General features: G+C 37.2%; 1 protein-coding gene across 3 annotated transcripts in view; it reads right to left on the bottom strand.

Moving 5' to 3' along the window:
* Positions 1 to 17,188, bottom strand: part of TBC1D5 (TBC1 domain family member 5) — a 328,358-nt gene that overhangs the window by 81,992 nt on the left and 229,178 nt on the right. For all 3 annotated transcript variants that reach the window (XM_052798675.1, XM_052798656.1, XM_052798664.1), the window contains one exon: positions 1,866 to 2,008. In XM_052798675.1, the coding sequence (XP_052654635.1) occupies positions 1,866 to 2,008 (143 nt within the window). The remainder of the gene's footprint in view (positions 1 to 1,865; positions 2,009 to 17,188) is intronic.

The following is a 17,188-nucleotide window of genomic DNA, read 5'->3' as shown; positions in this document are numbered from 1 at the left end:
ACCAAATAAAGAGAAGCTTTTAGAAACCTATTTTATTTGAAAATGTTTGTAAAAATATTACAACAGAACTTTGAACTCCATTCAAAGCTCAAATATCAGCAATAAAAAAATGAGGAAAAATGGAAAACTTTTCTATTACAGACATATAAGAAAAGCTTTCTTTTATCAAATCACTGTGCAAATCACTATCGTTTGAGCTTGACTGAAAATATATTCAACTTTACAATATTTATGACTGGGTACTTTGTTTCACCATTGTATTATGCCTAGAGTAACTAACTAGGTCCAACTATAGAACAAAAAGTTACTTATTACAGAAACAGTGTATGTATGAAGTATTAGCTGTCCTGATGAGGTGACTTTGCATCTCATTTGGGCAAATGTACTCCACTTTAAAGCTATTTACTACTCTGTTTACTAAGCCTGGGGATTTCAGAAAAAAGAGGGCATCATACAGATGCCTAGAACACATTTTTAGCTCATGTTTTTAGTTACCTCATACCAGTACTTGTACATGAGCACCACAAAGCAAAAGAAAACAAATGCAGAACAACCTTCCCTCCCCAAGAAGAGGGAGGGTGCTTACAAACACAGTTCTAAAGTTTGTTTTTTTTTAAAGGAAAACGATGACACAAAACAAAATACTGACGTTAAGAAACAGTTTTACATGCATCTGCATCATATATCTATACCAAAAATTTTAAGATTATTTCAGTTTACTGCACATAAACAAGCCAGATTTAGATTGCAGAACATAATGACCTGGAATCAGATCATCCTGAAACAGCAGCATTAATTTTGAAACCTCTAAACTGAATTAAATGTCCACTTCTTTGAGAGGAATGTAAGGTAGCTCTATATGCTGCATGTTTATTAAAAAGTAATTAAAAAAAACACATGAAGGCAGGCACTGGAACGACAGTACGTGCAAAGTACATGCACATTATGTTTTTGAAATTGGGCCCTAAAATAGGAACCACAGATGCTGAAAACCTTATGTGTCCGAGAATACAAAATTGTGTCAAATATGTGACCTTGTTATAACCTAAAGCTTACAGATTGTATATAATTAACTCTGAACAGCATGCTATGGAATTCATATATTTAATGACAGACATGCATTTTGCTGCAAGACGCATACTTTCTTGCAGCAAAATTGTATACAGAATTTTTTCAAAATATGATGGGACAGAAATAAATGCCTCAATCATTACATATCTTCCTCTTCCCATTCACAATTATATAAGCTAACAACATGTTCGCGATTTCTTGTTTGTCCCAACTTAATGTATTTATTGGTCATCACTAACCCGTAAGAATTCACCTTTGCACATATTTCAGGCATACTAAAATAAAATAAAATGAAATGATCATTTTTTAAAGATGCTACTCTTGCACAGAATAAACATATTTTGTATTTGTTACTCATCTCTGCATTTACATTTCTTTCAAGATATATCTTCAAAAATTATGAGTCATTGCCTTGTGCATTTTCACATTTCTCACAGCAGAACAGCCTAAAAGTATTTCCAGTCTCAAAGGGAGGCTTTACTCAATTCATCAGCTTGGTCAGAAGGTGGAGCTCTATACATACCTGTATCACTTACTGCACATAAAATCCGCAACTCTATATAAAACCAGAGAACTACTCAGAAAACAAACCTGCATTTAACTCCAAGATACAACTTGTTTCATAAATACACCAGACCGTGTCTGATAATAAATGGCTCCTCTCCTAGCGTTTGGAAGGATTTTCAGTATGTTAAAAAATTCACAATGAAATTTAGCATTTCTTAAGTCCTCTTTTTCTTTGGAAAAATAGGTTTGCATTCTTTTTAAAAGAGCGTAAGATACTTGATACTTACAGGCATCTCTAATATATAACAACATGGCTACAAAAATGTAGTCAACTAAATTCAGGGTGATACTGTCAGCAAATAGAGCATCCCAGACAACCAGAAGGTCCTGAAGTGGGAATTCACGTCCAAACAGGAGCCTTACCCATCGCCTGAAAAAAAAAGAAAAAGACGTGATTTGTATTTCTCCATTTTGCCAAGTATGGTAAAGTCAGGATACATATCCCAGGATCAGCTACAATCCAAAACATTTTACTAGAAAATTTTGCAAAGCGTGAAGATCTGTCATAACCACTTAACTAACTGTATTCGTGGAAATGTTACTGCATCTACATTAAAGAAGTGATACACTGCAGACTGTAGAAGCTAAACCGACTAATATTATTACATGGGTGAACCTCAAAGGACAAAACATATCAATCCTATATACTGTATTTTTTGGCATTTAATGTGATAGTGATCTAAGATGAAAGGGAGAAAATGTTACACAAGAATAGCGTGGAACAGCAAAACCAGGAGGGTGAAGCCAGTGGTTTGTTTATGAGAAGCCCCGAAAAGCCCAGTGAAGTGAAAGCCAGTTCAGAGGCAGATGCCGAGCAGCAGTTAAAATGGACGGGGTCACACTTAGTTTGAAGAGGCTTCCTCCCTGTAATCGATGACAGTGTTCGCAGCTCCATGTAAAATATGCTATGGATGCTATTTTGATTAAACCTAATTTAAATCTTTACCAGATTTAGTGATAATCTGCATGTAGACTATACCGTCAATTCCTCTTCATATCTGTGTTGTTTTCATACCTAGCAAAATGTGAAAATCTGTCTTATTAAACGCACTATTTGCTCGAGGCTGGAAGCTTGAGATGCAGTAGAAGAAAATTTTTTCTCAAGATTTCTTATTTCCAGTTCTGGCTCTTACACTGACTTACCTGCTGACCTCAGGAAAGGCACTTCCCTTTCCTATTCCAGAACAGACCTGGTAGCTTTGTACCTTTTTAGGTAGGATTATCTAAGGTTACATTTGAAAGAGCTAAAAATAGTTAGTAACATTAATCCTGAAACAGTTATTACAAAATGGACTTAAAAATAATGAATTACATTTTTAGCGTGGATATGCAAATTACTATGCATGTGGAATCCGTTTATTCAGTGGCAAGAAAAGATTGATTGCAAATTTCTGCTAAGCATATTAAGTCATTCTTTAAAACTCACAAAAATTTCTAAAAAGGCAACTAGAAATTTCATCAAGATTAGTTTCACTTGTAAGAATTCATGTTTAACCACTTTTGTCCCAGAACTCATTGTTGGTTTAAGGCATCTGGGTTTTTTTTCATGACTGCAGTAATAAAAGTTCATTTCTAGACAAATGAATTCCAACACATCAGTCAAGCACAAGCTTTTAAGATAGCAACAATCTGTACAAGAAGACTGTCTTACAAAAGAAATTTAAAGGGACTGTTTTGCGAGTCAAGGTTTTGTTCACTTGTTTGTTTGTAAACTTTTATTCCCCCCACCACTGGAACCATATGTATAATCTGCAGAAACATCCATATTACAGATTCAGAGATCACTACACAGAATTTTTTCCCTTGCAAGACATGTTCCCTTTTAAAAGTGAAAATACGTAGTTTCAAAAGACAGCATCATCTCATCCTTGTATTAAACATTTACATTCTAAGATCTTCTAACTTTTTATGTTAGTGTAGTAATTATAAAAGTCACAATATTAGCTATGACAAAACACAAACTCTGTGTATTTCCCTCTCTGATCAAACCCCTTCCCTATGAGGACTTATTTTCAGGCCTCAGAAAGAGAAGTCAGAAGAACTGTTAACACAGAAGTAAGGCTTAGCTAGTGCATTTAATACCACGTCTGTTCTATCGAAGGGATTTTACCATGTAGTGGCACATTACCCTACAGTGCCTAGCCCACAGGAGACTATTATCCTATGGTGACACAAATATTACCCAAACTCTGCGTGAAGCCTATTACTTGCATTAACAACCCCTCCCACCTGTAAAACCGCAACTTTCAAGTTACACAAACTGTTAGGCAAGAAATTTCAGCTAAGCTTCAAGCATTTGAGCTGACTTTGCTTGCAACTACCCAAATCTCATTCAGAAACCTTGCTAAAAGTCTAATACACTCTAAGGGAAAAAATACACCATGGTGTAATGGGATTTGTTATTAGTCTTTTATTAGAAATCTCTTTTGCTTCTTTACTACTTCATTATGCAGTGTTAATCGTTTGTAGATGCAGGTTTATTCTGCTCAAGCAGAAGTCATTCCTTTTTTCCTCCTGCTTTTATATTTTCTCCTGGGAAAATTAAATCTCAGTCCCCAGAGGTATCACGTTTCACAGATGTAGTCTGCTGAAGAACAACTGGACTTCCTTTTGCAACCGTAATATTACCGTTAATTATTTGAACCTTCCTGTCTTAAAGGGAACAAGCAATTCATACTGTTGTAAATGCATATATACTAACTGCTCTCTTATTTTCTTCGGCAGCATTTAGCTCATAGCATCTATAAACCAAGGACCCTATTGCCTACGAACCATGCTGCCATATGGCAGGACTCCACTCAGCTTTTGTATTCATAAAAAGGGATCTTAATTCCTTAAAGTAAGTGTCCATGCTGAAAAGCTGTCTTTCAAACTAGCATATTTTTATTGCTTTTACAAATATTTGCAGAGAATTTAAGACACACTTAATAATTGCATTGGACATGATAAACCTTTTATTTTTTTTTGAGATGGCTGTCTCTGGTTTAATTATTGTTCTGTCCTGTTAATCTTGCCTTACATCTGTTACACCTGCAGACTGCGAGGCTCGCAATAGTATACCTTTTATCACATGCAGTAATACAATAATTCATATTTTACCAGGCACACTTAGCAATTAAAATCTACAACCCCCCCCCCAGATTCTTTAAAGCCATAATACACCAAGGTACTACTACCTACATTGTAGAATACGTAACTGTATCTTCCACTTATGATTCCTATATAATTAAACCAATATTCTCAAGAGATCAGTAATTACTAGCAATAGATAATGATTCATTAATGACCTTACAATATAGGGAAAGCAAGAGAAAACTGTGCTCTAGTAAAGCCATTAAATAAGGCAATGATCCAGCCTTACCAGTTTTAACTAAACCCACAACCATTTTGACTGAGATTTACAGGATAATTCTGCAAGCATCAATAAAATTAACTCATGTTATTTGTTACATATATTTAGCTGGTTATCTTCTCTGTCTTCTTGGAAGGCAGACAATTTTTTTAAAAAAATTAAATAAGCCTAAGAAATGGTTACAGACGAGGTGATGCAAACAGCTTAGGAATACGAGGACAAAACAACATGATGAAATCAGAAAGAATAAGAAAAACCGTAACTCCAGGAAAGGGAAAGCATGAGTCTGAAGCTACTTCTATATCTAGGACCTACAACTTGTCAACAAGTTGCCTAAAAATTCTACTGTAAGAGCGTGTTTTCAGCCATTTATACTTTTGCTAAACTCAATCTTCAGCCCAATTTCCACTTCAAGCATCTGCTCAAGACTTGATTTTTTTATTCATTGATACTATTCATTAGAACAAGGTTAAAAAAATTCTGCTCGGGCTTAACTTATTTTGTCCCTAGGCATTTCATTAAGAAGGTCTAGAATCAAAACAACAAGGTCTCTGGTATTTCCTTTTTGCTGTGTATATTAAAAAAAAGCCCAAATTTGGTAATTCCTTGGTTGGCCTAAACACAGCAGGGTGCAGGTTTCCACTGAGTCTGTTCTGTTTCCCCATCTTTCACCCCAGCTGCACCCTCCTTCCTGCATGGGAAATGGCAAAGGTGCATATCATCCACCTGCAATGGCTAGTGCCACGTAGTGGATGTGGTGGCAGAGGATGCTGTTCATCTAGTTTCCAGCGCTTGCAAGACTCAGTAGTGGGAGTCTTCCAGGGAAAGGAAGGGTCAGTAGGATTTTGCAGGATGTCATTGCATTCTCAGTGCAAGTTTTGCTGCTTTTTTTAAAATAAGAAAATTATTTAAATGGACTGTAACTATTGAAAAGAACACCATCTTATCAAAACTAAGCACTTGGAAGCTGAGAAATGCCAAAATTAACATCAGTTGTTTACTGACTGAGAAAATGATATGTAAGCTCTGTCTCTTTAAACTCTGTCATGAATTATGTTCAAGCAAACATTTGTAGCCAGTGCAATTTACTATGTAAAGTCATGGTCAATAATTTAGGAGAAAGGGTAGACAGACTTGAGCTGTGATCTGCTTGTTCAAAAATGAGATATGGAAAAAGGATGAGGAGCGACATTTGTATAACACTTTCAAAAGAACTTAAAGCTATATGGAAGAGAATTAAATAGTTCAATGCCAGGCAGTAAGCGCTACTCTGGGCAGACTTCATGTCTGCACTACAATTTCAGACGTCCATGTTTCTAACCTATGGGCAGAGGGTGGGCTGCAGTTGAAGAAGGCTGTGTATCTCCATGGCTATACTTCTGCAGAGGTACCCAGCAGCAGGCAGGGCTAACATGGGGGCTACCTCTCCCACAGCAGCACCCGTCAACACTCACATGGATGAGAAGGAAGAGCAAAGATAGAAAAGCACCCTCCAAAGAAGACATTTGATACCAGAAGCTCTCCCAGATTTGGTAGTTGCCGGAGGCAGTCGGAGGGGAGACGGGCAATTGCAATCAGAGGATGTGTAAGGTAGTTTACTTTCTGTTAATGACATGAAGGAGACCAATCAAGACAAGCTTTAGCAACATTTCAGCTTAGACTTGTTACACAGTCCATTTCTCCAGTATTCTGTCTCCTTTCTTAATAAATCTTGTTTTTATTAAGACTCCCATGGCTTTATACAGTTCAGGGATTTTGTACGAAATGTCCTTAAGAGATTAATAAAACCTTCAAATGATACAAGACAGCAAAGGAAACATGCCCAAAGTATAATCACAACTTCTTCTTTCAGCTGCTCTTCTACAAGGGTCTTGTGGAAGGGCAGTACTGCTCTTGGTGCACAAGAAACTCTTAATGATCACAGATGAGAAGAAAGGCAAAAAAGCCAAGTGTAATGATCAACAAAATGACATTTCTAAAATAAACAAAACCTTATTAAAAACCAATATTTTGTCAGAACAGAGAGAAACATGTGAAATCCCAATAAAGCCAAAAAACTGGTATAAGAAGTTACGTGGGAAGCTCAGCAGACTTTGAGGGATTTACAGAATTTTCTGATGTGTTGGATCTAAACGTTGAGAATTTTACACACAGCATACCCTCATATACACACCACCCATAAAGGATGTACAGTGAGATATTGTTACAGCATATGTTCCATTTTTTGCCTTAATCTACTTAACTTGTGAGGGGAATGAAAACAGACATCTTGCGAGAAGATGTGTTTACTTCATCCGTAAATTCAAATGTTAATTCTGGATTTATTAGATAAAATTATGTGGCTTTTGTCATCTGAGAAGGCAGACAAGATGATCAGATTTTCCTTGGGCTGTAAAACATTTAAATATTATAGAATTCTACCACATTGTCTCCAGCAGTGTATGCTGATTGTACAAAAGTGTGTTTGATAAGGAGGTGTGCTGGTTTTGGCTGGGATAGAGTTAATTTTCTTCATAGTGGCTAGTATGGGCTATGTTTTGGATTTGTGCTGAAAACAGTGTCAATAACACAGGGATGTTTTCGTTACTGCTGAGCAGTGCTTACACAGAGCCAAGGCCTTTTCTGCTCCTCACCCCACCCCACCACCGAGGAGGCTGGGGGGGCACAAGAAGTTGGGAGGGGGCACAGCTGGGACAGCTGACCCCAACTGACCACAGGGATATTCCAGACCGTATGGCGTCATGCTCAGCATATACAGCTGGGAGAAGAAGAAGGAAGGGGGGGGACGTTTGGAGCGATGGCGTTTGTCTTCCCAAGTAACCGTTAGGCGTGATGGAGCCCTGCTTTCCTGGAGATGGCTGAACACCTGCCCGCTGATGGGAAGCGGTGAATGAATTCCTTGTTCTGCTTCGCTTGCGTGCACGGCTTTTGCTTTACCTATTAAGTTGTCTTTATCTCAACCCACGAGTGTTCTCACTTTTACCCTTCTGATTCTCTCCCCCATCCCACTGTGAGGGAGGTCAGTGAGTGGCTGCGTGGGGCTTGGTTGCCGGCTGGGGTTAAACCACGACAGGAGGGAAAAAGCGTGTGCCAACATCTAAAAAAATCATTCAGCTTCTCCTTAGACTTAGAGATAATAGAAAGTATATAAAAAAGATTCTTCTTACATGTGTACATACACCTGCCTTATCTGTTTAAGTAATTTCAGGTTTGTATGTAGACTACTATTCTGCCAGGGCACGACATACACGCTTTGGTCTGACCGTGATCTAGGTGGGATTGTCCTGTCCTGCACTCCCATGTGGGGTGTTCATTTCATCCACCTTCTCCAGTACTGGCTGCATGAAGATTTGGTGGATCATTGCACCAAATGCATGAATCATGGCTCTGATGTTGGGTGGATACCGGGTAGGTTATTGTTGGGTTTTTTTCTGGTTCAAATTCTGTTTGGTTTGTGTTCACATCCATTAATTTTTTAAGTTTTACGTAGTTATATTAAAAAATGCTCAACTTTAAAAACTATTATAAGATCCACAGGCTTTCTGCTCCACAGCTTAGACACTGGGGTCTTATGCAAAGATGAAAACTACGGTGTTTGAAAACAATTCCAGTAAAAACGAAACTACACATTTACATTATGGATTAAATGGGTTTCAAACTCTACCATAGGTTTTCCCATCAGTAAATAAGTATTTAAAATTGAATAATACTGATAACAAACACTCATTTATTAATATAAATCTACTCAAATTTAGGCTAAGTGATGAACAAGAATACTGTACATAGTTTACTTTGCTGCCTTCTTTCCATTGGGGAAAAAGGTTTTGATTTGTCCTACTGAAACTTCCTGCTGCTCTACATATCCTGAAAATTTTTTATAGTAATTACCTTATCAAACACAGACTAGCACATCTCTTTGAAATAAATACCTTTAATTTTATTTTTATAAATAAATGACATGCTCATCTAATTGTTATGTGGATTATTTCCTCTCCCATTTGGTTTCTTCAAGTTTACTGGCAAGATTACTCAGTTTTGCATTTAAGAAAAATTCTTTCCATTTTTGGAAGACTCTATGCATTTCCTTATTAAAGAAGGTTTGTCTTTCTAAAAAATAAATTCTTAATAACTATCTCCCCCTCCTTACTGTAATTTACCCTTCTTTGCAAAAGCACTTACTGCTGTCTTGAGCCAGACCAATTCTAATATATGCACTTGCAGGAATGCACTTAATGAAAAAGGTGCCATTGCATCTTCATAGCAGTAATATTTAATATTTTTAAAAATGTTCTACAATAAAACTATTGAACCTGTTAGCCTGCTTTGGGTAGGTTTCTGTTCCAGTTCTTAACTAACTTTAGGCCCTGTTTTGGCATTGGTGCTGCCCTTGGTGTCAGATTTTCCGTGGCTACCACTGTCACCTACTGCTGCTCCCCACCTACAGCCAACTTCTTGGGTGGTACCAACAACTACAGCTGGGTGCCTTGGACATGTTCACCAGACGTGGTGGTGCTCCTGCTATAGGGGAGATAATTTTCCTTCATGTTCTTGCTATGGTTTTGGTCCCCGATGTAGTTCTAGCTTGTTGTACTATTTTAAGTGTTGGTAGTTGTACCTTCATGTTCTTCTGAATTTGTTTTGGAAGTTGTTTCATGCAAGTTTATGGGAATCCACTTAATGCTGACAAAAGTGATGTATTTTGCTCCTTCATGCAGCTGTTGCAAAGTGTACATTTCGCCTCCCACTTCAGCCTGCTGTAGTATACACCCCAATGATACAGAACTTTCTTTAAAAAAACTTTTACAAAGAGCATTACTGGTAACCAAACTCACTAAAACCTATGCCTGATTTTAAAACTCTGCTGAACATTTCTACTCTAATCTATAACCAGGGTACCTGGTTACGCAGGACGTGGAAAAGGCTGAAGTACTGACTGCCTTCTTCACCTCAGTCTTTACTAGCAAGACTGGCTTTCAGGAATTCCAGGTCCCAGAGACAGAGGAAAAGGCTGGAGCAAGGAAGGTGCACCCTTGGTGGAAGAGGATCAGGTCAGGGAATACTCAAGCAAACTAGACATACAGAAGTTCATGGGACGTGAATCGGATGCATCCATGAATGCTGAGGGAGCTGGTGGATGTCATTGCAAGGCTACTCTCAACAATCTTTGATCGGTCATGGCGATTGGGAGAATGTCCGAAGATTGGAGGAAAGCAAATGTCACTCCTGTCTTCAGGAAGGTTAAGAAGGGTCCAGGGAACAACAGCCCAGTCAGCCTCACCTTGACCCCTGGGAAGATGATGGAGCAGCTAATCCTGGAAACCATTTCCAGGCATACGAAGGACAAGATAATCATCAGGAGTGGTCAGCCTGGCTTCACCAAGGGGAAGACAAATGATACATGAATTCATACCAGCAAAAAGGCATGTAAAATATACACCAAAAGATCACCACAAGCTGTTCTCCCCTTCCACAATAACCTCATAAACAAAAATAAAACCCCTGCAATGACAAGTAGACCACTGGAGAAACTTGCCTAAAGATGTGGTGGTTTCCCATACTTGAATCTTTAAATTCTGATCAGATGTTATTACAAAATTCTGGAGGGATATCATGTAAGATTGGATCTGATTCAGTGATTATTTGATAAAGTCCTATAACAGCAGGAATTCAGAATAATTAAACTTATAAACCTCTATGATCTTGGGTTACTGTTCTGATTTTGCAGTTTATGTGATTGATCTTCATAATGTAAAACTCCAGTAATACGACTGGCTGAAAAAAGCTCTTAACACACATGTAATTGGTTCACCTTTTCTTTATCTAATGGGTCAACTTGCTTTTGACTTTCTTCTCTGAGAGAATTCTAGTTTCTCTGCATATTCAAATGTTTTTTAACCTAGTAGTTTTATTTGCAGGCTTTGCCAATGGTTCTCACAACAAATTTGCAATAGTCTACTTCTGGAAAAGCTTGAATCTAAATTTATTTGTAACAGTAACTATGGACTAACACATTGTAAGACACAATGACTGTTTTCATTACCAGTGCTGATCTCCATCAGTTTTAGCTTGCTGTACTGGCTTGGTTAGATTACAGACACTTCCACTTTCCATTTCATCCTTCTAACATTTTCAGAGGCTATTTTGGTTTTTAGATACTACAAGACTGTAAGCTTATGGAATAGGAAAGAGTAGAAAAAGCCAACGCTCTATCATTAGTCTGTTCAACTGATTTGAAAATGGATTTTATTAGTATCAGCAAGAAGTCTGCAACTGGCTTTTCCGTAACACTAAAAACTTCAAAAACAGAGCTAAGAACTTGAATGTGTTTAGAAGAGAAAACAGAAACAAGATTCCCAGTTTTTCAGCAGCAAATATGGGAGAAACTGGACCTTTAGGTGGAAATTTATATTGTTGATGTAACTCTTAAGTGATCAGAGACTTGCACTCAATGTAGCATTTAATTTCAAGAAACTCTCTGCAGTGGGAGAAAAGTACACTGTTCAGTTTCTTTTCCATTCCTCCTAAACATTAGAAGTTAAAATACTTCAATTTTAGTATTTCTCATACACAACACTTTATAAAGGCTTAGTAATTAACAGCTATTACAAGCATTGTATTGACATTGCTAGCCTGTGTTTGCAGTAAATATGACATCCAGTTACTGGACTGTAACAATTTACTGACCATTCATTACTGTGAAGAGTGGATAAAACTGTTGTACTCCAGTAGTTACCTAGAGAAAGAATGATCATAATGAAACAACTAACATAGTTTCAGCCATTGATGAATTTTTTAAAGGACAGAAGCTCTAGACATTTGTTAAGATTTTTTAAAAAGGTGCTTTAAGTTGACAACAAATATCACAGATCAAAGCTGAGGCACCCATTTTTTCAATGTTGGCCGAAATACAGAGGTAACAACATGAAGGGTCTAGCTGTTATACCATGACTCATTTAGAAATTACCTGGGCTAAACTGTGCTTTTATTCAAAGGAAAAAGACTGAAGAATACTGCTGTGTTTCTGCAAAACAACTAAATTTAAACAGCTAAGGCATTACTCAAGGTTCAGTGTGATAAAATTATGGGGATAAACCAGAAAGACTACAGGGGACTGCTGCATTCTACTGGAAAAAAGCGTTTGAAGTCAATGATAAACACCCCTTAAGTGCAAGCAGTATGGGACTTCATCTCCGACACATATCTAAAACCCTAATTTAATGACGAATATCTGCACTCATGAGAGAAAAATGTAAGAACTTGAAGGTGTGCCTACTGAATTCTTACTGCTCTTTGCAGTTAAAACCTACAGTCCTAAATACTGATGATGCATGTGCATTTTGTTTTGAAAATCATTGCAGAGTAGCAAAAACATTTTCTTTTTTTAACAAAAATAATTACAGGTGAATGATTTTAAACACTGTTTGCTGCAATAAACCTATTGAAACAAAAGAGGCACTTCTAAATTAGTGAAGTTCCTACTGATATCAGCTATTAGCAATTAGGAACTCCACCCCCCCAACTTTTCCATCTTTAAACAGCAATGATTAAATTTGGTTTTAAAGTGGAGAAATTATATTAGAAAAACAACTCTCAGTGTTGCAATTAAAGCACAGTTCTTAAGATGATAAAATAAATTTGCTAATAGCTTTATCCATTGATTCAAAATGCACGCAGTAGGTTTAAAAGATACAACGGTCCCTTTGTACAATCTCTCTTTAGAAGAGGAACCTATAACATTTTACTGTCCCATGTTGTTATATGTTCTACAGAGTTACTACATTTCTCTGTAGAATCCACTTGGACAAGACTTAATAAAAAAGACATGTATTTTAAAACAAAAAGAAGAGAGATAATTTTGTTAATAGCTCTAAAGTAAACAAATAAGTACTGATAAAATATTACGAAGTTTATATTCTATCTTGAGACTTCCCTATCACAATTAAATAAAATGCCTTTTCTGTCCATAAAAAATTGAAATCTACAATTGAACCATCTTTCTGTTACTCTGTATTGAAATGTTAAAACAAAGGAACTTTTTTCTGGTATGCTAAAGAAAACATATTAAAAATTTCAGGAGATTTAACTTTTTTTTTTTTTTAATTCTTCAGAAGCTATCTGCCTACGTCCAGCAATGGAACTGCTACTGGAAAACACACTGTATTCAAATCAACAAGGCACCATGCCTGTTGTGACTGTACCACTAGCTTACCAAATCCATGTTAGTCTTTTTTTCCTTTCTAATCCCATTTCTCCACCACAGGTGTTTTCTGGTGTTACAGAGAATTCAGCTGATAACGAAGACAGTTTTAGGTTTTCATAGTAAAATTAAGGATGACAATATATCAAAGAATATGCATTATCAAGTAAAATGGTAACTTTAAGCTAATTAAATTATGTATCAGATCGCCTCCTTTATCTCATAAAACTGCATAAATATATGTCAAACATATCTGAAGTAAAAGGACATGGCCTTCACAAAGTGATAATCTTTCAGTTGGGCTTAAAGCACAAGAAATTGAAATTGTGATACTTTGATATGAAGAAAACAAAAAAACCTTATTAAGCTATTTGGCAGCCATGCTCAGAATAAAACAGGCACCAGTAGTGAAGACTTTATTAACATCTACAAAATCTTACTATACATACCTTTTGCAGAAGCCTTATTTTAGTATTTGGAAAATTCCTGCTAATTATGCTGAATACAAACACAGGTAAAACTAGACCACGGCAGATAAATAAATTCCTTGCCAATAAACTGGTAAGAAAAATGTGTAGAGATAACAGAACACCTAAAGAGATGCAAAAACCCACTACAGAGATACTAGAGAAAATATCGTTTTCTATGCATCCAGGACTTTGGGCATCTTCCGTGAATGACTGGAGCACCCAACTTTACAGCAACTCTGCAGAGGAAGGAACTCTACTTGAAATTCCCTGTTTGGAGCTGCCGCCCACAGGGGCCAGACCACCTCCACAGCAGCCCTCAGTGGGGAGAGAATCTTGGCTTTCTATATTCCTTTTCATTGCAGTATAGCAGACTTACTTCAGAGATGCTTCCCCCTTGAGAGTCAAAATTAAACAGCAATAAACCTAAAATGGACAGAATTCCTAACTACCACCTGAACTGGGGGTTATTTCTGCAAACCTCTTTGTAATTCAGTATATAACATTTCAAAATCTCTTTGTGGCTCTCCACTCCAGAGAAGAAATTTATTTATTTTTTATAACGAGGAGAGAAGATTTATATCATCACTGAATTCAATACTACATCTATTGTACGCTCTAAAACTAAATTAAGAAGCTGTTCAGAGGCCATACATGCAGCAGTCCATTTCAATCTATTAGTCTGGCTAAATGCCTTCATACATCCAGTGAAGGGAGTCATCATCATCAATCTGCCAGTTTTAGTGACCAGTCAACTACATGTTGCATGCACTGAGGAAACACATGCGTTTCTTCCCTGCTGTCGTACTCCTAAACGTAAGAATCAAGTGAGGCTGTTCCAATAGGTAGCACACAAAATGATGATTTAGCTGCTTAGCATAAATAACAGTGTTAGAACCACCACTTTATTTATAACCTTAGTTCAAAGGCAGAATATGTTTGGAGCCCAGTTCCATTATTGAGCAGGGTAAGGCAAATAAGAGTTAACTTCTTTTGCCTGTTAACTGCACTATTGTTATCCAGAGTCTTGCTTTCATTTAAACTGTTAAGCAAAAAAATGCACACTTGGAAGTTGTTTTATCCTTTCGCTATATACTTAAAAAAAGTTGTTTTACATATTAGTTACAAGAACAGGAACTTCAACTTTTGTGAAACAAAGTGCCTATGACTGGTGAAGTTTTGAGTTGTGTAGCGGCAGCCTTATGGGAATATCGCATCTTTTCGGAAACGCACAGGGGCTTAGTGGTCTCATTTAGCTACCTATGTGCCCCTGCAGAAGCCCTGCTAGCAATAAAATACTCTGGTGGCAAACAGCTAATTCATTAATTAACCACAGTATTTGCTGGAAAGGAAAGCACTAAACAACGCTGCACAGAAAGTGCATTTGCGGTTGTTCCAGGTCCCTGTCTGCAGTATGTGCGGCAGAGGCAAGCAATGCCTATACTGTTTCTAATTATTCCAATTATCATGGCACACTATGAAAACTTGATTAATAACACTGAAGATATTGTTGTGGCAATTAGCCATATGGTTGTGGGACTTTATTCTGTCACGATTTAGCCATTAGCATCTACTTATGTTTGTCAGAACAGAGCATCCGTGACAAGTTGGAGTTCCGCTCACCTTGCCGAGTCCCCGGTGAGCAACACCAGAGAAATGTTTATTCCTGGGAGCCCCGCGCTTGAGTAAATTTTTCATGTGGCATCCGGTCTGACTGGGGACAAATGTCAAGTAGCTTAATGCGACGACCCATCAAGCCAGGCTCTTTCTGCAAAAGGTACCTTGTGAACGGCTTGTCAAGGCAGACTTCTTTCAGGGGAGATTTGACCAGTAAAATTAGTGTCAAATGTCTTGTATTCAATGTTTTCAACAGTTAACCGTTCAGACAGCATGCACCTACCCTTATTTAGATGTGATGAAATGCTCTATTATGATTTTATACACCTATGAGTTACATATTACTGTGTGCTTGAAATATATATCTCCAAGCAGAGGGACCATGGGACAGCACTACCATCAGGTTGGTCAGCTGAACTGACAGCTACATGAGGTGACAATTTTTATGAGCCATCTTTTTAAAACACGAAGTATATATTAAAAAACAACATTTATTTTAATTGTTCTTTCTTTACATTTTGTGGTCAGAATAACTGCTCATCTCTAAAAGTTCTAAGACACAAGTAAAACCTTTAAAAAATTAATTAATAACTGAAGGCTGCCTTTTTTTTCCTCCTGAAAGCATAGCAGTAGTCTTACCGCTTCTCTAACATTTCTTGCAAATCAGCTAACACAAATGTGTTTATATTGGCACATCACTCAAAATCAAAATGTTTGCAATCAAAGACAACTCCAAACTTAACTAGTTGTCCACAGTTAGGAATCAACAAGTTACTCCTTATTAAAAGGAGTAGGAAGCACTAAAGAATTAGCATCTTGCTGCACAGGAATGCCATATATACAACTGATGAAATTGTGCTTACCTCTTTTGGATATGAGAGGAGGAAGCAATCACCCAAGTTTGTGGAAATAACAGTAAAATGACACAACATAAGTTTTTAAGAAGAATAGAACTTTAAGAAAGCCCACAGTATTGTAGAAATTCACTGGCTACTGTTAAAAAGAACAACAAGAACTGCTATTTTTCATCTGTTTTTCCAATACCTCTACTCTATCCTAACAGTAGCTTTCCTTTTATAGTCACTATCTTCCATCTGTATAGATCTTTCACACACTGTGAGGAGACAAATACATCGTTTAAAACCATAAAAGTAATTGTAAGGAAATAAAAATAGACAGAGGACTCTGAGCAGGTGTAGTATTTTTAACTAAATTTAACTCGTTATTTAATGACAAGAATTTTAGTTGACAAGATATCTGAGCATAAAATTTGCTGACAAATGTCCATGTAAGAACAAAAATGATGTACACGCCTCACAGCTCACTACTAATTGGGATGTATCAGCAAAATAAAGTTATCAGCAGAAAGGGGGTACTGGTTCTGCTTCTCATCAGACATACCAACTTTTAATGGAGAACTAGTTCTAAGGCTGAAAAAAAAATCAGTAAAACTTTTTTTCCATTTATGCCCTTTTGATTGAGATGATCAAGTTTGTTTTTAAATAACAGTGTTTCTGGAAAATTATATACCGACTGTCCTAGAAATCCCATCTGTGCACATAGACATTCATATGTGGAGGGGGATCGGGTGTAAAGGAGGTAAAGAATTCAAAGAGGGAAGCAAGGAGAGAAATAAATACTAAGCAGGAAAGAAGGAAGAGATGAAGGATAGACAAGAGGGAACAGAAGATTTAGCTGGAAGGGAAGTATCAGTGAGGATTTTTTTCATAGGAGCTGTGGAGCACAAGACGGATGACTGAAGGGGTAATTTGTGTGCAGTGTGGGTGCTCGGCTCAGCCCTAAGCCTATGCAATGGATTCAGCTTTCTCCTTATCCGTAGCAGTTGCTGGTAGGAGGTGACAGCAGCAGCATATGGCCTTGCTTAAAGCTGATCTTACTGTTCTCACCAAAGGGGTC

Source organism: Harpia harpyja, chromosome 1 (genome assembly GCF_026419915.1).
Source record: "Harpia harpyja isolate bHarHar1 chromosome 1, bHarHar1 primary haplotype, whole genome shotgun sequence".
NCBI lineage: Eukaryota > Metazoa > Chordata > Aves > Accipitriformes > Accipitridae > Harpia > Harpia harpyja.
Note: the sequence above shows the minus strand (reverse complement) of the source record. Positions and strands in the feature narration are given on the sequence as shown.